The sequence below is a fragment of the Acinonyx jubatus genome, chromosome A3, assembly GCF_027475565.1.
Source record: "Acinonyx jubatus isolate Ajub_Pintada_27869175 chromosome A3, VMU_Ajub_asm_v1.0, whole genome shotgun sequence".
Lineage (NCBI taxonomy): Eukaryota > Metazoa > Chordata > Mammalia > Carnivora > Felidae > Acinonyx > Acinonyx jubatus.
Window position 1 is genome coordinate 21,392,393 of NC_069388.1, and position 21,661 is coordinate 21,414,053.

General features: G+C 43.2%; 1 protein-coding gene across 3 annotated transcripts in view; it reads right to left on the minus strand.

Annotated features, from left to right (window-relative positions):
- CTNNBL1 (catenin beta like 1) overlaps positions 1-21,661 on the minus strand; it is a 160,224-nt gene that overhangs the window by 113,992 nt on the left and 24,571 nt on the right. For all 3 annotated transcript variants that reach the window (XM_053199983.1, XM_053199981.1, XM_053199982.1), the window contains exons 2-4: positions 15,825-16,013; positions 11,676-11,782; positions 1,883-2,024 (exon numbers count right to left, since the gene is read on the minus strand). In XM_053199983.1, coding sequence (XP_053055958.1) covers positions 1,883-2,024; positions 11,676-11,782; positions 15,825-16,013 — 438 coding nt within the window. The remainder of the gene's footprint in view (positions 1-1,882; positions 2,025-11,675; positions 11,783-15,824; positions 16,014-21,661) is intronic.

A 21,661-nucleotide genomic window follows, 5' to 3' on the forward strand; every position in this document is an offset into this window, starting at 1 on the left:
TGTCGAACAGCGCTCTCGCGTCAGTCTTCTCCCCAGCAGGAACCAGCCTGGTGAATCAGCAAAGTGTCAGCATCTTCGGAAGGCTGCTACTATTAGACTTAGCAGGGATAGAAAAAAGAATGAGGGCCGTGTCTGCAGAGACAAACTTGGTGCTGCGTGTGTGAACACACAAGGGAGCAGACGACTGGGCGAGGCCGTCGGGGACGTGGCAAGTCGTATGAGGAGAGGACTCAAAGGGCGCTGGAGACCGCACTGGGCTGGACATCAATCAGGGGCCTAGAGTGCCAGCCTCAGCCTCAACAGTTGGCTGTCCGACATTTGGACCTCAGATGCGTCACTAAAGAAATAAAGAAGGCACTGGGTTAAGTCATCTCTAAGGTCTGTTTAGATTCAGAAAATCTACCATTCTGTAGGTGAGTTAAGATGTGAAGTCACAACTAGAACTCTCCCTTACCGACACTGTGAGGACTAGTTAGTACCTTGAATGGGACCGATCAGATGGTCGATACCCAAATATGTGTTTCTTGCCTGATGCTGCTTGATAATCCAGTATAGTCCACTGTTCCTCAGAGTCTAGTACAGTGCCTGGTATGTAATAAAACACTCAAAGCATGTCTACCAAATGACTTCATGAGACCCTATACTCAGCTTACCCAGAAACACACTAATTGACCAGGGTTCTCGTACAACCCACAATTCAGCAGAAAACCCTGGGGAACCCACTCATCAATGTGAGGACTTACGGAGTGATTCTTAATACTCTCAAACCTAACATGAAGTATCAGAAATGGTTTAAGATCACCCTTCAAGAAGCCTGCATTAAAATTATTCCCTGATTTATTTCTATGAGAAATATCAGGCAGGAAAGAACCTAGTCAGACATGCTCTCAGGAGAGAGATTACCAGAAAGATGAAAATAACATGAAGCAGCAGCAGATTCCCCGTGACTATCACTCAGGCAGACTAACTACATTTGTCTCATACCTTCGGAAATCTGGATTCAAACAGAACAACTATTGGAAGAGAATTTACTTTAATGAACATGTGCCCGACCACAGGCACATCAAAAACCGACTGCAGAAAGCTGCTGCACATCTGAGAGCAAAGACAAAGTATAAGATGGTTTTGGAAGTCACGGTTCAGAGTCAGTTAAAAGTAACATCTAGTAAGTGCCTACTGTGTATCAGAAACTGCTTAGCCCTTAACATCGTCTCCTTTAGTACTCTCAGTAACACTGCAAGGCAAAAGTTATTAACTCCACTTCTGCAGGTGCCAATAGTGAGGGCTGCGGGGGCATCAAATTTCACACAAGAAATGAAGCTGGGAGCCAAACCTGGATCATCTGTTCGGATCTAATGCTCATTCAGCAAACAGTAAATGTTTCTGTGCACTGAGCCTGTTTTAAGGAATAGGGGTTGCAGCAGTGGACAAAAGAGATTAAAATCCCTGTCTTCCTAGACATTCCAATGTGCTTTCTACCACGGTTCACTGCCTCCTCTGGTCTCAAATCCGCTGGGCCGCCTGTTAGCAGAATGATGTCTAGATCAACAGATTCAGGTCCTATCCGGCCTTGCCACTATCATGGGCCTGGAAATCAAGATCCTGAGAAATTAATGCTATTAAGGTATGAATAGATACATCATGATGAATTCCAGCACTAACAAGAGAAAACAGGACAATTAAGGACTGCCCAAGATGTATTCGTAGATAAAAAAACAGGTTTTCAAATGAGTAAAGAGCAGCGTGTTTCAAGACCAGAGGTAATTAGAATGAAAACAGAACACCAGACGTGACAGGAGGCATCAGCAGAGACAGACAGAAGAGAGTAAACAGCATTCCCCCACCATGTCAGCCTTCCTACTGAGGACAGATCTGAAAGGATATCTGTATTATCGTGTCCAAGTAACCCAAGAAGAGACTGCACAGCATTCAGCTCCACCAGCAGGTGGTACAGGTCCGGCATGGTGGCCACCACGTGCATCTCCTGAATGATGTCATTTAGGTCCAGCTCGGATTCCATAAACCTAGGAGAGGAAAACAAGACAGCATCAGTGAAAGGAAAGCAGGGAGGAGCAAAGAACAACATAATCCAGACAGAGAGACAATCTGTCAAAGTGTCTGCAACAGACCAACCAGGAAGTACACTCATCCAAACATCATACTGTCACACAATTTCCTGGAGAAATCGATTTCCTCATTACAAAAATCAATCTTGGATTCAGATCTCATTACAGGGTTCCCCTTATTCTTGTAGTCACAAGTTGCCTTTTAGAGGCTCCTGAAGCATTCTGTAGCATTAAGTGATCTGCCCACCAGCAGACGAGCTGTGGATGAGCTACCGTCACCACTCGGTGTGGCAATCCACTATGCTACCCTGACACAGTTATCCTACTAATCTGGAAAAAGTTTCTCTTACCCGCCACTTCAGATCAAGGGCCAATTATTCCCCTTCCCCACAGGAAGATACCGAGATTCTGCTGCCATCCAAAAATACCCTCCCTTCCTCCAAACCCCCTCCCTTCAGTCCTTCAGTGAGCCGACTAGGGGGCAGACCCAAAAGTAAAGCAGATCTAGTCTCTGGCATCTGTAATCACCACCACACCTTATGCAGCATGATACATCATTCACATTTTCACACCTGAACCTTTCAACAAACCTATGCCCAGGCGCTAAGTACAAAACTTCTCTGCATTTGCCTCTCCCTGCCTTCCCTTAGTGTTTGACATATAAGAAATGCCCACTAAGCCTTTGATGAACAAGATAGGAAGCTTTGTTCCGAGGAGGAAGGGAGCCAATCCATGTAAAGCAGCTGAACAACACCTGACTGAGAGTAACTGAGGGGCAGCAGCTCCAGACTCTGGAGCCAGATTGCCTGGGTCTGAACCTGAGTTAGCCGCTTACTTCACTTCTCTGTGCCTCCGTTTCTCATCTGTAAATAAGATGATAGTTACCTATTGTTCCTGTAGGAACGAAAGGGTTCCTGTAACGAGTCAATGAATAAGCACATATAAAACACTTAAGAGGCGCCTGGATGGCTCAGTCAGTTAAGCGTCTGACTTCAGCTCAGGTCATGATCTCACAGTTCGTGGGTTCGAGCCCCGTGTCAGGCTCTGTGCTGACAGCTCGGAGCCTGGAGCCTGCTTCTCATTCTGTGTCTCCCTCTCTCCCTGCCCCTCCCTGGCTCATGCTCTCTTTCACTCTCTCTCAAAAATAAATACACGTTAAAAAAATTTTTCTAAACACTTAAGAAAAAGTGCCTGACATATAAAAAGCACTCTACGTTTCCTCTCATTTGTTCTTTTCCTGATACTACTATTATTAATATGTCTATCTGCCCTTCTAGAATTTCATCTTTTGTCTCTACATATCCACCGACGACTGCTTAATTAAAATGAGGCCATAAAGAAAAGGAACATAAGCCGGGACTTTTGAAGTCATATAGGCCTCATTCAGATGCCTGCGTGGCTGGGCTCACACTACCTCTCCAGAAATCTGGACTCTGTGAGGAACAAAATCTGGAGACTATAGTTCTTTAAAACATGCCTGTATTTCAGACAATATCCCTTACCATTGTTTTTTCCCATTACTTTTTTTATTCATAACATTTATAGATATATTTTCTAATTATAAAACACTTTTTATAAAAAACTGGGAAAAGAAAGATAAGCTTTCAAAAGGTAAACAGACATCGCCCATTATCTTACTGACCAGAAATAACCACTGCTAATACTCTGGTAGGTTTAAGCAATTTTTCTTAACTCCCAGCCTTTTCCTCCCCGAAAGCAGCTCACATAGTATATGGTTCTATACTCAATTTTTGCGGTTGTTGTTAACATGGGCTGAACAATTTCCCTTATGAAACATTCTTCTACACCAGGAAAAGCCAGTATCTGATGCTGCTGTCAGTCCTTCTCCCGTGGCAAAATCCATCTCTGAGCCCAGCACTCTTCCCTGCTGAGCCCAGACATGACTTCAGAATCCTTCTCAACAGAGCGCTCCAAAAAGAGACCAGCAATCAATCCCAGTGTGGGGGTAGGAGATGAAGCCATCTGAAATTCCTAATCTAAATAATACCTTTTAGAAAAAGCTACATGGTATTCCCTTGCATGGATCTATCATCATTTATTTTACCAATCCCCCTTTGTCAGACATTCAGGTCGTTTCCAATCTTTTCCCTTACAACAAATGACACTAGGATGCATGTATTCATAATTACTGCGTTAGGGTAAATTCCCAGGAAGGTGCCCAGTCAGAAAGTGTGCATAACTTAACAGATTTTGCTACAGCCCGCTGGAAAGGTACCAACAGTGTGTGAATTGCCTGTTCCCCCCACCCTCCTCAAAACCGGTATTACTTAAAATCTCCTCCAATTGGAGATGAGAAATATAACTTATTTTTTACTTTGCATTTCTGATACTAAGACAGTTCAATTTTTGTTAATGTTTACTGGTTGTGTTTCTTCTTTGATCATTTTTATATCAGGGTGTTCATCTAATTTGTCGATTTGTAAGCACTCTATATTAAGGAAATTAACCTCTGCTATATGTTGCAAAAAAAAAACAAACCAGAGAAAGATATTTGCCCTTTGATTTGTATATTGTGCTTTTTAAAATAAAAGTTTTTAGGGGTGCCTGAGTGGTTCAGTCGGTTAAGCATCCAACTTCAGCTCAGGTCATGCTCTCATGGTTCAGGAGTTCGAGCCCCCGCATCAGGCTCTGGGCTGACGGCTCACAGCCCGGCGCCTGCAGCCCGCTTCGGATTCTGTATCTCCCTCTTTCTGCCCCTCCCCAGCTGGTGCTCTCTCTCTCTCTCTCTCTCAAAAATAAACAAACATTAAAAAACAAACTTTTTTTTAAGTTTTTAAAAGTCTAAGTCATCAAATCTTTGCCTTTATGAACTCTATTTCACATGTAGCCTGAGCAAGGTTTTTCCCCTATGCTAAGATCGAATATATTTTATGATATACTGCTTTTATGTTTGTACATATTTAAGTGTTTAGGAGTAAATAATTCCGAGATACACTTTAGCATATGATATGGAGCAAAGATCTAACTTTATCTACTGCTAGTGTTTGGCCGGTCGTCCCAATGCCATAATCTATCCTTTTTCCACAGATCTGAAGAAATGCCACCTTTACCATGCACTAAATTTTAATGTGTCCTCTAATCTTTTTATGGGCTTTTCACTCCATCTCAGAGACTGGTTTACAAATTCCTGAGCCAGGAAGGACCACACTTCCACATTATTACAGTCTATTTTTCTCTGTTCCCGCAAAATATTCTGTTTTTCTTCTTTTCCAACACTTCCTTGTCTATTCTCAACCTGCTTATTATTCCAATTTCAAAATTATTTTTCTCAAGATTCTCCCCCATACCACTTTTTTTAAGGCTCCCTCCACTGTGCTTACAAGCACAGATTACCCTTCCAGGTCACCAGGTTCCCTATCACCTAGCGTGTGGAAGCCAAGTGAGAATCACGATGTGGGAGAGCTGGTGCAGAATCCAGACAGTGGGCAGTAGATCTGTATCATCTCTGAACCTAACAGGCTCATCAAACCTCTCAGGCTTACAGGCCTTACATGCGTGCTTTTAAAAAATCTAATTTGTAGGGAGTAATGTGACAAAAGATTTTTACTGGGAAGAACTGGCAAGGGCACTAAACAGTACTAAACAACGTCATGTGGAGTACAAGGAAATGATTTGGGGACCTGGGGGATAATCAGTGAATGAATGTCAGCCTGGAGACAAGCCTCCGGGGGTATCCTGCAGGGCTCCGCTCCCTCCTTAGGCTTGTTTTTGAGGAACAACTTGGTGGTGAAGATACATAAACAACAAACTTAACAAATGTCATGTAACGCAAAGCTTATGGAGACAAGGAACACGGCAGACGACAGAATCAATTCAAAAAGTTCCTAACAGGCAATAATGATGGGCCAAATCCTACAGGAGGAAAATTACCCAGGATCCACACAGAGCGCCGCACTGAACCACAGAGCCACACAAATGCACACAGTGAGACAGATACAGCTTAGTAAGAGCACATGTGTAGAAAGGACAAGATGGTTTCAGTTCACTGTAACCGTGATACAAGTCAGACCATGAGAGAGTCCTGCCAGGACAGAGACTCCTCCTCCTTCATCTCCGGACACCCAGCGCCGGGCACACTCCCTGGTCCGCTACAGAAATTTAGCAGATGCCTGGCAAAGGAGGGAGCAGACGAAAGTGGCCGCCACAATGCAGCTGTGGTTTTTGCCTGCTTAAAAGAAGACACTGCAGGAGTTACCACGCAGGGGCACCTGGGTGGCTCAGTCGGTTAGGCGGCTGACTTCAGGTCATGATCTCGCAGTTCATGGGTTCGAGCCTCGCATCGGGCTCTGTGCTGACAGCTCAGAGCCTGCTTCAGGTTCTGTGTCTCCCTCGTTCTCTGCCCCTCCCTTGCTTGCGCTCTCTCTCTGTCTCTCAAAAAATGAATAAAAATGTTTAAAAAAAAAAAAAAAGAAGAAGAAGAGTTACCATGCAGATCAGATGACCGTTAAAGTCCATGACATCTCTTATGGGAACCATGCTTTATTTAGGAGGGCTATGGAAACTAATTCAGGTAAGATTATAAGGAGTCGAGACATCCTCTCATAAGAGAATGTGCTGAAATTCTTTTTCATTCTGAGCTGAAATCTTAGAAATCACAGCTGCCAAATGATGTCTTTGTAAAGTCAGGCGTCTCTATAAAGTCAGATCCTTGTCACTGGGGGTAATTAATAAAGAATGATATGGGAAAAAAAATCAAGAAGAGAGAATGGGCTGCAACTTTCAGTCCCTTCCAACTTGGAAATTCTTCCAATTATGCAGTTTTTGTTTTTTTTTTTCTTAAGCTATACTCCTAGAGAAGGGGGGAGGAGGTGATGAGAGGGGAGGGGAGGGGAGGGTAAGGGAGGGGAGGAAGGGAAGGGAATCCCAAGCAGGCTCTGCCCTGTCAGCGCGGAGCCCGACGCAGGGCTTGAACTCATGAGTGCTGAGATCATAACCTGAGGCAAAGTCAGACGCTTAACTGACTGAGCCACCCAGGCACTTCTCCCAATATGCACTTTTAACCCCAAATTTTTCAGTTAGGAAGTCATAAATTTATCAAAACAAAACACACAAAACAAGCAAAAAGTCAAAGTCAACTGTGAGTAGGGAAACATCACAGAAATGTCACTGGGGTCCAGTATTCCTTAAGTAATGACCTGGAGTGGGAAATGCCTGCACTTGGGAGTGAGACTGACCTGGGTCAGCCCCACTATTTGTAGGACGTGTAACCAAGAGCAGTGTGTCAACAAGCATTTGTGGGGCATATACTAGGTACCAGTCACTGTGCTAGGTCCTGAGGATGTAACAAATAACAAAACAATCCCAGCTGCTGTCTCCATGGAGCTTCTAGCCAGCCACAAATATAAACAATCTATACAATGCAATTCCTTGTAAGGATGTCCAGTGCTGACCAAGAGAACTGTCACTGGAACACAGAGCACAGGGCCCCAATCTGGTCAAGGGAGGCAGAGAATATTAGGTAGCCTATCTCTAAACTTCAACTCCCTTAAACTTCCTAGCTAAATTATAGTGAGGATTAAAAGAGATAATAAATATAATATGACTAACGACAGCTGGCACATAGCAGATGCTCAATAAATCTAGGCACCCTCAAGTCTGCTCTGCTGTAACAAAGAAAATGTTCTTCTCTTTTTGCTGACCAAGAATCGGCCTACTCATTTAAAGCGCACACTATAATATTTGTAGAGGACTGACTGTCTAGGGATTAGGTATACCTTTGGCAACAGCTGACTCAGAGCTGGAAGAAAGGATCAAGTTAGAGGTCAATGGGAAAGCAATAGAGTAACATATTAAAATAGTAACCCAGGCTGAGGCGGGTCGTGGATTCCATCTGGTATGAAGAATATTCTGCTAGTCTGCCTGTGTACATTTGCTTCAGACCAGCAGGACATTCTCCTTCAACCACAAGAATGAATATTAGCAGATGACCAGCAAAGTTAAAAAAAAATACCAGAAAAGCAAGAGAAACCAAGGAGTCCTCCTACAATCATAAGACCAGCTATCGATGCACAGGGAACATAATGTTTCTTCCACCCAAATGAATCGGCAATTCTCAAAGTGTGGCCCTGGGGTCCAGGGTGAGGTAGGAGGTGGCTGGAGATCCCTTTAGGAGTCTCTATGATCAAAACTATTTTTACAGTAAACCCAAAACATTATTTGCCTTTTTCTCTCTCATTCTCTCAGGAGTGTAGGGTGGAATTTTCCAAAATGCTACACAACACCTGATGCTATCATTGCCCTGATGGCTAATGAAATGTGTGCCTGTATTATTCTAAAATTTCCTAAGATCAGCACTTTGAGGCACTCGATAATCTAAGAGTGCAAAGGGGTCCTGAGACTAAAGAGCTTGATAACCACTAAACTAAGTAATTCTGCCCCTACAAAAATGAAGAGAAGGACTACTAAGGACTTACTGGGGAAGCAGCACACTCTGCTCAACGTGATGTTTGGGAGAACGATCACACGGTGTAGAGACTGCATAAGGAGAATTGTCAACTGAATCTGAAATGCAGCCAAATGAAGAGAGGCATTTTTGGGTATGCAATCAAAATGACAATTGCATATATGGGAAAATAAATGTGAATGTTTCTGATCTCAACCGGAAAGTTTCGTTCAAGTACGCTCCAGCAATTTTCATCTTAATTGCACCTTGCTGGTCTAGAGAATTATAAAAGACACCGCACCAGTAAGAATTCAAGAACTCAAGGTTAAAACACAATGTAGTTTCCTAACTGCTTTTGGACATGAAAAAAAAAAATGTTCTTTAGGCATAATGTCAATTTTTGAATGTTGCAACTTAACTAAAAATAGCGTATAAATTTGTGTGAACGGAAAACACTGTGGTTGTTGCTGTTGTTTTTTAGGAAAATAACATTTTCTTAAAACCACTGTATAGACTGTAACCCTGGAGCATTTGTGGTACCTAAGACGTAGGTGGTGAAACGACCCGCAGAAACTCACTGCTCTGAACTGACAGAGGCATACGTCCGGGCGGACACAGGCAACACTGGCATTCCAAAAAGCACCATGGTTCTTAAATGTCTAGTGTTCTCAGCCTACAGCACAGCTTCCTCAGAATGTCTCCTTGGGTTCCAAGGATGGGAAATTAACAAGGATGACCTCAACTACAGAAGATCCCTCCTGTTCACTGAGCACCTACACAGTCTGGCAGGTGCTGTGCTAGGTACTACAGACAGAGACAAACAAGACAAAGTCTACAGACACAGAGACACAAGAGACACAGAGAAACAAGACACAGAGTCTAATGCAGGAAGACCACTAAGTAAAGAAATAGCTATAAAACAAATTTCAAAGATGTTAGAGACTGAGCACACTCACTGTGGGCAAGAATTTAGGGAAAGAGGCCTGCCAATGGGACAGTAAGAGGCCACGGTGGGGAATCTGGCTATCAAATTTGGCTATCCGTAGCTATCAAAGTTTAAAATACATCCCCTCAACCAGAGACTTCCACACTCAGGTATGCACCCCAAACAAACAATGTGCACTAAGACACGGGGACTCCGCAAGCTCACTGCAGCACTGTTCATAAAAGTCAGTACGTGAAATAGCCAAGTGTCCATCCAAAGAAAAATAATAAATAAACTACAGTATCTCCACACCATGAAATACTACGCGCCAGTCAGAAAACAGAAGGTAAACATGCATGTACTAACATGGAAAGATCTCCTGTAAACATCAAGGTTCAGGATATGTACAATATGACTTAGGCAGGGAAAACATTACATATGTAAATCTATGAACAGAAAACAATCTAAAAAGATACTCACAGAGACCATGTCTAGGTAGCAGAATGGAAAGAGGGTCAGTGCAGTGGAGGAGAACTTTCATGTTTTACTTTTCTTACATACTGTTGCCATTTTTTATAACGACAATCTGTTTGTGTATTCCTTGTATGATCAAACACACACGCACAGCGTGCAGTATGACAAGTGCCACCATGCGGTGGAGGTTAGCACAGAACCTGACAGGACTCGGGTGCTGGGAAGGCTGAGCTCAGATGCAGCTACTCCTCCTGTCAAAGAGGGCTGTGGCCTGGGTGCGGTAACCAGGCTCTCCTCTCTGTACCTCACCTGCAGTACAGAGAGAATGTAATGAATCGTGTTAGCCTCACTAGGCCGCCATGAGGACGATGTGTCCTCTGCTACCCCTGTGCCCTTCTTTGTTCATGCTAATCATCCTGACTGGCAGGCCTGTCCAAGTTCTTTCCTGACTCTGAAAGCAAAAATCACTCTTCAAGGCCCAGCTCAAATACCACCTCTTCTGTGAAGCCCTCAACAGCCCCCAACTTGGTATTCACTTTCTTTCTTCCGGATGTTCCCACAGCACTCTGCTTGTATCTCTTTTAAAGTGTATTTCCTTCTACCCTGCACTTATAGCTAGTCTCCCTGTTAACCTATAAACTTGAGTACAAAGACTGTACTAGTCAACTCTTAATTGCCTAGGGGCCTTGGGCCTATTAAGATTCATTAAAAGTGTATGTCCTGGGAGGCAGAGAGACAGGGAGGGAGGAGAGATTTAGAATTAAAATCTGTATAAATATGAAAATCCCTTTAGTTAGAATTCACTTTTTTTCCCTACCTAAATCATACCGTACACATTCCACACCCTGATTTTCTTGGTCACATCACAGGAGATCTTTCCATGCTAGTACTTGTCAAGATGGACTAAAAGACATTGGATTCCTCCTTATAGCACCTCACAGTACACAGTGAACAATCACATGAACGATCACATCATGAGCACTTACTGTGTGCCAGGCACTGAGCTAAACACTTGCCATTATTGTCACTGTGTCTTCACAACAGCTCTGTGAAGGAGGTACTACCTCCTTGTACAGATCAGACGCCTGAGGCTAAGAAAGGAGAAGTGACTTATTCAAGGTCATGTGGGAGTCACGCCCATATCTGTCTAACCCCAAAGCCTTTGACGTGTCCTCAACAGTAGAGCTATCACTAATGACGGGCATAAGCAGTCTTCTTCGCATCCTGAGAAGAATAATGCAGAAAAGAGTTTAACAGAACAGGACTGACTTTTGGAAGAGTCTAGTCCTGGGCTGGTATCTGGGAGCTTGGCTTTTGAAAACTTCCCTAAGTGAAAAGGGTGTTTTGTCCACCTGGAGCACTGAACATGTGCTTTCCTTCTGGGAGCGTAGAATTTTGACAGCCATTGCTGACAAAGGCCTACATAACCTGTCCGCAACAAATATCCTAGACTCTAAGTCTCAGATGGGCTTCCCTGGACAGAAGCAGAGCACACAGGTTGATGCATTTCACTGCTGGGAGAAAGGAACATGTCTGCATGTAACCCGGAGAGAAAATATAGGGAGGCTCCACATGAATTCTCCAGACTCGGCCTGGTATGCCTTTCCTTCTTGCTGATCCTGCTACGTACCCTTGAGTACCACTGACTCTGCGCCCTAGGAGTCTTTCCAGTGATTTCCCAAACGTGTGTCTTGGGACTCCTGGCACAAATCACAAAAACCAAAGCAGGCAAAACAAATGAAAAGCAAAACAAAAACAACAAACAACACGTAGGAGGAAAAAGGGTATCACCGAAACAGAGCCTTACTTCTCTGGGTTATCTGGAAACTTGATCCGCAACTCTTGGTTTTTGTATGATCTTTTTTCAAATGTAAGGATCATTTTCTTCACTGAGCTTTCGTCTAGTGGTTCCTCCTGGTATAAAGGAAACGAACGGCAACAATTTCAGTCCAAAGGGATTTCTTATTTACTAATCACTACTTCTTTTCCGTGCTCTTCCATGCCATTCTGCCACTCACCTTTCTGGGTTAAACCCTTAGTACATACTTCATCTCCCTCCCTGGAAAGAAGGTTAAGGGTCTGGACCACATGCCGCTTTCTTTGTATCACTCTGTGTGTCTCACATCCAGCTCAGGAAGCTCAGTTTTAAGGTTTTAGACACTAACCCATTCAACAAATGATTTCCTGAGCATACTATATGGCATGGAATAAACAACAACATTAGAGAGTTTTATTTAATATTTACCTATCCTTCTCCTCTGCTGTACAGATAAGATAACGCTCGGAGGCTTAAAAGAACTTGTTCAAGGTCAGAGCCTGAGTCAGTGACAGTGGACCTCAATCTTCCCCACAGCAGGGATCGGCAAACTCCGGTGCACAGGCCAAGTCCAGCTCACCGCCTAGTTCTGTACAGCCCAGACTGTAAGAATGGTTGTTGACCAGCAGCAGTCACTGCTCTACATCTCTTACACATCACTGTTTCTGGTCCTTCCTTACTGGCTGCTGAGAAGGAAATCAGAGAGGCACTCGCAGGCCTGATACAGCATCAAGAATTTAATAACCTCACTCAGGGGAAGCATAAAAAACTAGTAGACCATACAGTTTTCTTATTTCAAACACTCAAATAATAACTACAAAGGTAAATAAAACGAATTTTTGAAAACGGAATCATTTTCCCCAAAAACGTCTGCAACAATTTCAGGAATGTTTTCTCCTCAGTTTCTTGCCGAGGTTAAAGTCACATGCTGCAGTGCATTCTGTCTCTCTGACACCCTCCTGACTGCTGGCTCCACAGCTCTGTGGTCACTGACCACAACTCACCCCTAAAAGCAATAAAGGAACTGCTATTAAGAGAGCCGGTGGGGCACCGGGGTGGCTCAGTTGGTTAAGCGTCTAACTCTTGATTGCAGCTCAGGTCATCTGTCGGTTCGTGAGTTTGAGCCCCCGCGTAGGGTGCTGCACTAATAAGGTGGAGCCTCCTTGGGATTCCTTCTTCCTGTCTCTCTGCCCCTCCCCCACATGTCCTCCCTCCCTCTCTCTCTCTCTCTCTCTCTCTCTCTCCCCCTCCCCTCTTCTTTCTCTTTCTCAAAAGTAAATATACATTAAAAAAAATTTTTTTTAAAGCGCTGGAAATGTCCCCTTTTGGAAAGCACTGAATCACCCCATAATTGTGTAAATACTCTAAGATGTTAGATATTATTTTATTAAATTTCTATTTTCATATATTGGGTTTTAACTGAGAGATACCTATAAATTTGTTTTGGCCATGACACATTTCTTTGATGTTATCAATGACTCCTGGGCCTTGAGAGCCTCCACCGGACTCCCACCCCATCCTGGTATCTACAGCTTAAAGAGATAGTATAAACTGAAGTCCATGCCCCGGCTCAGTCAGGACTCAGAGTCTAGCTTCGCTACTTACTAGCCACATGGCGATGTCACTTTACTGAATATAATCCTCAAATCCTCACCAAGTCCAACTGACTCAAGTCTTTCTTGAATTCATCCATTTGGTGTTCTGAATAAAATCCTAAATCCTTCACATGACCCATATAAGGAAGGTCTGGCAGGATCTGGCCCAGACAATCTCTCCAACCCTAAACCAGGGCAAATACCCCTTTCGATGGCCCATGTCTACTTGTTCACTTCTGATTCTCCAGTGCCTGGCACATAGCAAGCAGGCAGCAAAGATGTAAAGGAAGGAAGGAAGGAAGGAAGGAAGGAAGGAAGGAAGGAAGGAAGGGAGGGAGGGAGGGAGGGAGGGGGGACAGAAACATTACCTGTATCTTTCAAGGTCATAGAGATGACCTAAAGAGATGAGGTGGGTAAAACTCTTTTACAACTACATGAACGTAAACTCTTAATGTTACTATAAGCAACAGGCACAACGTACCCAATGTATTACTAGGATTTAACTAACTGATCTAAATTTCTAGGAACGGTTAAATCACAGTCAAGCAACCTCAACCTCCATTTTCTTTCTTTCCAAGGGCTAACGACATCTTGCCCGCTCTGTAGGAAAAAAACCGTATTAGTGTTAATACAGCTCTCAGAGGATTCCCAGAACCTTAGCCTCTCCAGGGTCTGGCCTTCCCTCCTTTAATTTCTCTTCAACACTGGGGGAAAACTGAATTATCAGTCTTAGTCATCGGCCACAGCAGTATCTCCAATAGCTCAACGTCAGAAAGCAGAGGGAGATTTCAGAAAGATGAATGCTGGTGATGTAGCACAAAAAGGACAATAATATTTTACAAGCTCACGTGACTTCACAGGGGCAAACATCACTTGCTTTTCATCAAATGGGACTTTGGTGGCAGTGAGAAAATAACTCCTGGACTTGCAGTCCTCCATGTGTCATTTTTACAAAGCGATCTCTTTTTCCCCGTCCCTTAACAGAAGGCCTGGTCCCACATTACATTTCTGTCTCCCAGGCTAGAAACCACTTACCCATGACAGCTACTATCCTAATCCTCCAGTACCAGCCTTGCCCTACATGGGAATTATACCTGCCAGTTAACTGCTGCTGCAGGGCTAACAGATTGAGCAGAACCTAGTGAGGGAGGAAGGAGGGAGGGAGGGAGGGGAGGGGGAGGATGTGCTACACACACTGTTTGTCTAAGCCTAGCAGGGCCGCTGCCCTCAGAGAGGAAATTCGGGCCTGTCTGCCACCACAGATTTCCAAAGTGTCACCATCTTTTAGGGGCAGACCCCCAAATTAGCACTGGTACAAATCCCAATGAGGAGAGAGTTATTGTCACAACACAGTAAAGACCTTTCCGGAATATGAATCAATTTTTTTTTTTTTTCCCTTCTCAGATTCACACTCCAGCTTCATTTTTTAAATCCAAACTTAGCATCAGGTCTTTCAGGGAACCAAAAAACAGCTGGCTCTTAAGAATCTATTTCCATAATTCATATTGAACAAAATGCCAGAGTGAAGTAACACACAAGTTAACACTTAAGGATATAAAAAGACACTTAGGTAAGGTCATTTTATTTTTAATCACTGATATTTTACCTCTACTCTTTTTAGCCTCATTCATTTATTCATCAATAAATACTTATTAAGGGCCTACCAAGAGCTAGGCATGGCACCGAGTGCTAGAGATACAGCTGTGAGCAAAACCAAGGCAGTCCCTGTTTCACAGGAGGTGGGACGAGGACAACAAATGAATACAATAAACAAGCCAGGATTTCAGATCAGAAGTGCTGTGAAGGCAGTGTACTGAACAAAGAAGTAAGACAATGAGAGAATGACTCACAGGGCTACCTCAGAGATAGGACAGGTTTCTCTGAGGAGGAAACATCTGAGCTGAGACCTGAATGAGAAGAAACCAGCCATGCAAACAAAGCATTAAGGGCAGAACATTCTACAAAGGGCACAGAAGTAAAAAGGTCCTGAGGCAGGCATGAGTGGGCCTTTAAGGCATCCTTTGGAACAGCAAACAGAAAGGCCTTTAGGCACCTCTTTTCTTAAACTGTATTTTTCAGTCACACCTAAATACCTCATCTCTTAGCTCCCCCTGGAACTTCACCTTTGTTGCTTTGTTAATGCCATTTCAACTGAAAAGCCCTTCTTCCACTTGTCTGATAAAATTCTATGCCTCTTTCAAAGACTATGGACTATAGTAAAAAATCTAAGTGCCTTCAACGTGTCCGGTCTAGGAAGCCTCCCTGACCCTCCTCACTCAAGACCAAGAGCCCCACAGTTCAGTGTTCGGGTCTCGATTGCAACACATAATCCAGAGTAATTTTAAAACTCTACAATGATCTTCACACTTTGAAAAATGCTTTCCCAACTCCACTATCCCACTTAACCTTCATGTCAATATTGTGCAAGAAGTAATCTTAACTCCATTTTACAGGTTAAGCTGAAAAGCTCAGAGAAATTAAGTATTCAGCCTAAAATTACACTCCATGGATACTGTGTCAGGGCCAGCCACACCTGCCACCTTACCTCTTCCTCTTCCTCCTCACCCTCTCTATCAATAATCTGAAGCAGTCTTTTTTTGTCATCATCGGCTTCTTCTGCCACACTCATTTCCTCTTCCCGACCGCGGCTGCGGTCTCGAGTGCCAGCTTGTCTCCGACGCATTTTCAGTTCTTCCTCTTCATCATCCCGGGGACGTTTGGTGCCTCTGTTGGGCTGAAAAAGAGAAAAAAGAAATACAGGATTCCAGAGCTGGAAAAGACACAGAAGGGCCTACATAGCAAATATTCTGAAAGCTTTCAAGAATTCACCGATTGAGGGGCACCTGGGTGGCTCAGTCGGTTAAGCGTCCGACTTCGGCTCAGGTCACGATCTCGTGGCTTGTGAGTTCGAGCCCCGCATCGGGCTCTGTGCTGACAGCTCGGAACCTGGAGCCTGCTTCAGATTCTGTCTCTCTCTCTCTCTACCCTTCCCCGCTGGCACTCTGCCTCTCTCTCTCTCTCAAATATAAATAACCATTAAAAAAAAAATTCACCATTTGAAAAGCACCATACAATACGATTTCTCCCACAACATGAAGTAAAGCTCTAAGCGGTCATTTTTCAGACCTTTAATGTTCCATAAATACATGACTGAAATCACCTACAAGGTAGCTGGCTTTTTTCTTTTCTTTACAGAATTTTTTCTAACAGGCAAAGTTTTACCACTTTGCAAAAGTTCCTGTGTATACAGAAATCCCAGGGAACACAGCCACTTTGAGATAGGTTAGGCTCAGCTCACTAGTTATGATACAATCCCCAACACCAATCCCTTCGCACATGGTTTTAATCCACGTCTAAGAAAGACTACAGTCACTCACGAGCAGCTGAAACAGAGAATATTACATACGGAACATCCAAGGGTCTACCGCACTCCGAAGTCCCCGCCTTAGCGAGTAAGGCCCAGACGCAGAATTACCCAAGATCACAACACCAGCAGCAGCACTGAAAACAGAACTGGCACTTCCTGACTTCTGGTCCAGGGCTCTGTCCGCCGTACGGTTAGGTCCTCATTTTGCCTTTGCTACTGCAGTCCCCGTTGGAGCTCTTAACAGGGACTTCATTACATTGGAATAAAATGGGGGCACTCCTGAAATGGGCTTCAGAGCCGAGGAGAAACAGCACTGCACCAGATATCAAATAGCCCACCGTCTCCCACCAGCTCAGCTTACCGCTGATGCAACTTTGGGCATGCCATTTAACCTCTCTAAACCTGTTTTCTCTCTGCAAATGACAAACGGAAATGATAACCCTTTTCCCTGTGAACTTTAAAGGATGCTTTTGTGTGTGTGTGTGTTTTTACCATTTTTCCCAGCTTCACTGAGATGTAATTGACATGTAACGTTGTGTCACAATGTGATTATCTGATTTGTGTGTGTGTGTGTGTGTGTGTATTGCAAAACAATTACCACATAACACCTCCATCACCTCATATAATTACTTTTCAAAAATGATTTTCTTTCTTTCTTTCTTTCTTTCTTTCTTTCTTTCTTTCTTTCTTTCTTTCTTTCTTTCTTTCTTTCAGTGGTGAGGACATTTAAGATCTACTCTATTAGCAACTTTCAAGTATACAATACAGTATGGTTAACTGTGGTCACTCTGCTCTACACTGGATTCCCAGAACTCATTTATAACCGGAAGGCTGTACCAAAAGGTGGCAAACATTAGTGAAAGCATGCTAAACTCTAACAGTACTGAACAAATGTAAGACATTATTACTATAAGGTAATCCACATGATTCTGTCGTCCGCAACACAAGACATCTGTGTTAGGCTCAATGAGCTTTTCTTTATTGTTAGGATAACTAGCACACCAAAAGGGCGTTAGGTGCAACATGGGTTATTACTACCAACAGAAGAAAATGCCACATTTGCTGCCAAGCCGCTAAGCTGTCTGGTGATAAGAGACAAATTTCTACTAAACACATTACACATCTCACCTTGTGACTTATAATCCACACTGCTGCTGAACTCCACTATCCCAGCAGTGCAAAGTCATTCCCCTCTGTATTCACACACCCTGCTGGTTCCACATACCAGGTGTGCCAGTAAGTCTGAGCATATGACACTGCTTAGCAAACTCACGTTAGACATTTCGGTTTGTGGGTTACCACCCGCTATTTTTCACTCTGTTCCTAGCCTCCGTGAGAGAGATTATAATTTCACATGATAACATTCTATTTCCATAAATACAAAAATTACAAAAATCTATTGTCATCATTACTGGTCTACACTAAGAAAATCAGCAGAGAAAGAAGAAAGAAATCAATATGCCAGTTACCAGGGAGCACAAGAAAAAGGAGGCGGTGGTTTTCAAGTGAGAAAGGAAGGAAAGGTAGCTTGATCCTAAAGGAGGGCAGGCTTCAAACCAGAAATGTGTGGCTCCCCAGCAGGTAAGGAACTTCAGCCCCCTGGGAACACTAATTCTTTCAGGCTCATAACGCGAGCCCTGCTGCGATTCTGATTAGCGCGAGCCTGCCGCAGCAGTCAAATCAAAGCACGAGCTCCATAGTTCTCCACGGAAAGGAGGTTTCTGGATGGTGTATCTCTGAGGGCAGAGAGAAAAGGCAGTGGACCACAATTCAAAGGAGAAAGCTAAATACCTCCCCCCCGCCCCCGCCACCCCGACCTCCCCGGTTAAGAAACGTAAAACTGAGAGAACACCAGCAATGTCTCTCTGGAACACACCTTCCGATCTACTTTTTTAAAACAAACATTTCAGACGTAGGGGAGGAGTTCCACTTATACCTCTAATCATTTCCACTGAAATAGCATTCTCCTTCTGCAGAACTTAAAGCACCTATTTTAATCTCCACCACATCTCTGGGGAAGAGAAGTAGGTTAACAGTTCTATTTTATAAGCAGGGGAGACGGGATGCCTGAGATGCTTCAATAAACTCTTGCAAAGACAACCTGGCCCCTTCTCAAAGTTGAACCTGATCTCTGCGAAGTTTGCTAATCTACCATGATTCCAAGACCCTAACTGAGACAGGTCTGAGGGACGTTCAGTCGAGAACATATACCCATAGATAAAGTCATGGCCACGTTAGAATAGTATTTGTTAAACCATTCATTCAACAAATAATGTATTAAGGAACTGCAAGGCTTGAAGGGCCCTCAAGTAATAAGCTGGCCCAGTGGTAGTCCCAGGCTTCCATCTGGGTCATGTCTAAATGGGGACACAGGGACAGACAGGGCCAGTATGGATTCTTGAGACAAGAACAGCTTTGTTCATCTTTAGGAATAGTTTAAGCAGAACACCCCTAAGGGGGCAAACTTCAGGTTCAATAACTGTTTCTACAATTCCCTTCCCTGTCTCACACAGGGCATTCAGCTTGAGTTTCTCTTGTGACAGCTCTCCAGCAGAGCAGGGCAGAACCCATTAGGATGCTCTGACATGGCTCTTTCACCAACATTATCAGCTCCCACCTCCAAAAGATAGGTAAGCCATTTGGGGGCACCTGGGTGGCTCAGTCAGTTGGGCGTCCAACTCTAGGTTTCAGCTCAGGTCACGATCTTGCAGTTTGTGAGCTCAAGCCCCACACTGGGCTCTGCACTGGCAGTACAGAGCCTACTTGGGATTCTTTCTCCCCCCCTCTCTCTGCCCCCTCCCCTGCTCACTCTCTCTGTCTCTCTCAAAATAAATAAACTTAAAAAAAAAAAAATTTGTTTTTCTCAACTCTCAACTGTCTCTTTTTCAGACACGAACACTCCAAAGGGTGAAGTTTCTACTCATCTCTGAAATTTGACTACTCAGAATAAAGGTTTAGATTCATTTCTTTAACAAATATTTATTAAATGCCAACTATGTATAAGGCCTGTGCTGGCAACTGGGGACTTGAGTGTGAATAAGATAAACCCTGCTTTGTTGTCTAGGGGGCGTAACAGTCCAGGACGTAGCTGCCCAATCAAAATGTAATGCAAGCTATAAATGTAATTTTAAATTTTTTAGGGGATGCATTTTAAAAAGTAAAAAGAAGCAGGTGGCTTTAAATTTAATGTTTTCAACAGAATATATTAAACATATTATCATTTCAACATATAATCAATATTAAAAAATTACTAATGCACTATTTTACATTTTTTTCATACTCAGTAAGTCTCTGCAGTTTGGTAGACTACTTTACATTTATAGCGTGTCTCAGCACAGATCCAGCTCCATTTCATGTACCTATGAGCCAGATACAGCTAGCGGCTACCAGACTGGCTACCACAGATCTAGAGGATTTTCATCCGAGGGATTCCTATTCCCTGATAAAGCCAAAATGGAACTGTCCTTCCAGCAACACTGCATAAAATATGGACTCACAAAAAGCTGAAGTCTTGTTTGTGAAAGGTTGCCCCCCCCCCCAAAATTATGAAGCTAACAACACGCTGACCTAGAAATAAAGATCTACATTTACCAATATTCACTACCGAGAGGGTGATCAGTTACGCAAGACAAAACAGGAATATGTAAGTGGAGAAGAATCTCAGGGCTGTCAAACTGATTCCACTACAGAAGAGCCAAAGGCCTCTGGATTCAGGAAGGGAATGTAACACTCCCAGCCTGTCAGAGGGGTCAACAGCTCAGGCTGGAGCTCTCCTTGCAGCTTACGAAACCAATCCCAAAAGGATTAAGCCATTCTTACCAGTCACCTTCGGAGATTAATTTGTTGTGGAATCTGAAAGGTGTTTGGGATCCCTCAAGATGAAGGAATGACAAAAGAAACTATTCATCATCAAGTCATTGCTTTGTTTTCTGTTGCCCATAAGACTAGAGAAAAAAATGATTTTATATATATATATATATATATATATATATATATATATATATATATAAATAAAAGATGCTTTTACTTTCTGAAAAACCTTGAAGCCTATTATGTGTGTGCATGTGTGATGGATGACTTCTATATCTATCCCCCTGGAAGCAGAAATCAAGACATCTCCATGAAAGCTTTGAAAGAGTTAAAAAATTAAATAAGTAATCTGCCTAGGAATACTCCCTGCGTACCCAGACAATATCCAACCTAAGCTTTTGGTTTCATTTTTCCCTCTCTCCCTCTCTCTCTCTCTTTTTTTTTTTTAATTAAAAAGCAGTGAGAAGCTGTAGCTATAATGAGGAGCTGTGGGAAAATGCAGTTATATTGGGCTCAAAGTAATGTACCATAGGAAGAGGCTACATCACCAGAACGAAGCCTGAATTAAAACTCCACTATGAAGCCAATTCCATTTCCTCTGAGCATGCAATCTATATTATCGCATTTATGGTCTTGTCTCGACCTCAATTAGACTTGGGGGTGGGGGGGAAGAAAGGGGACTTCTATAATAAGCAATAATGGCATCATTATGATAAATTATGAAAACACACAGTGCAATTATTAATGTGAAGAGCACATCTATACTAGGATATAACGGTGGAGATGTGTACTGTGGGGGGCGGAGGGGACATCTAAGTGCGTTCAATATTGTAAGTTACCTCGCTTAGAAAGGGGGTGATTTTCATAAAAATGTACTTTCGTGTTAATGGGAGAAAAAAATACGTTCAATTCTATTAAAAATGGAAAACGTCAAAGGAAATCTTCTATAACCTTATAATAAAGCAGGAATTTATAAACCAGGACTTTTTCACCTAGCACCAAGAAACTCAGGTAACTTTGGAAAAGGGCCTTCTAAGTAGGGACATCAAGTACTATTTCCTAAGTATCAAACAATGGTATAAAGACTCAGAAATTTGAGCTCAAAGGGATAATCTAGTTTATCCCTCTCTTTATAGAAATAGGGAAATCTGAGCCTAGTGACTTTAAGCAATTTGTCTGCGATGGGCAATAATACAAGGCTTCTA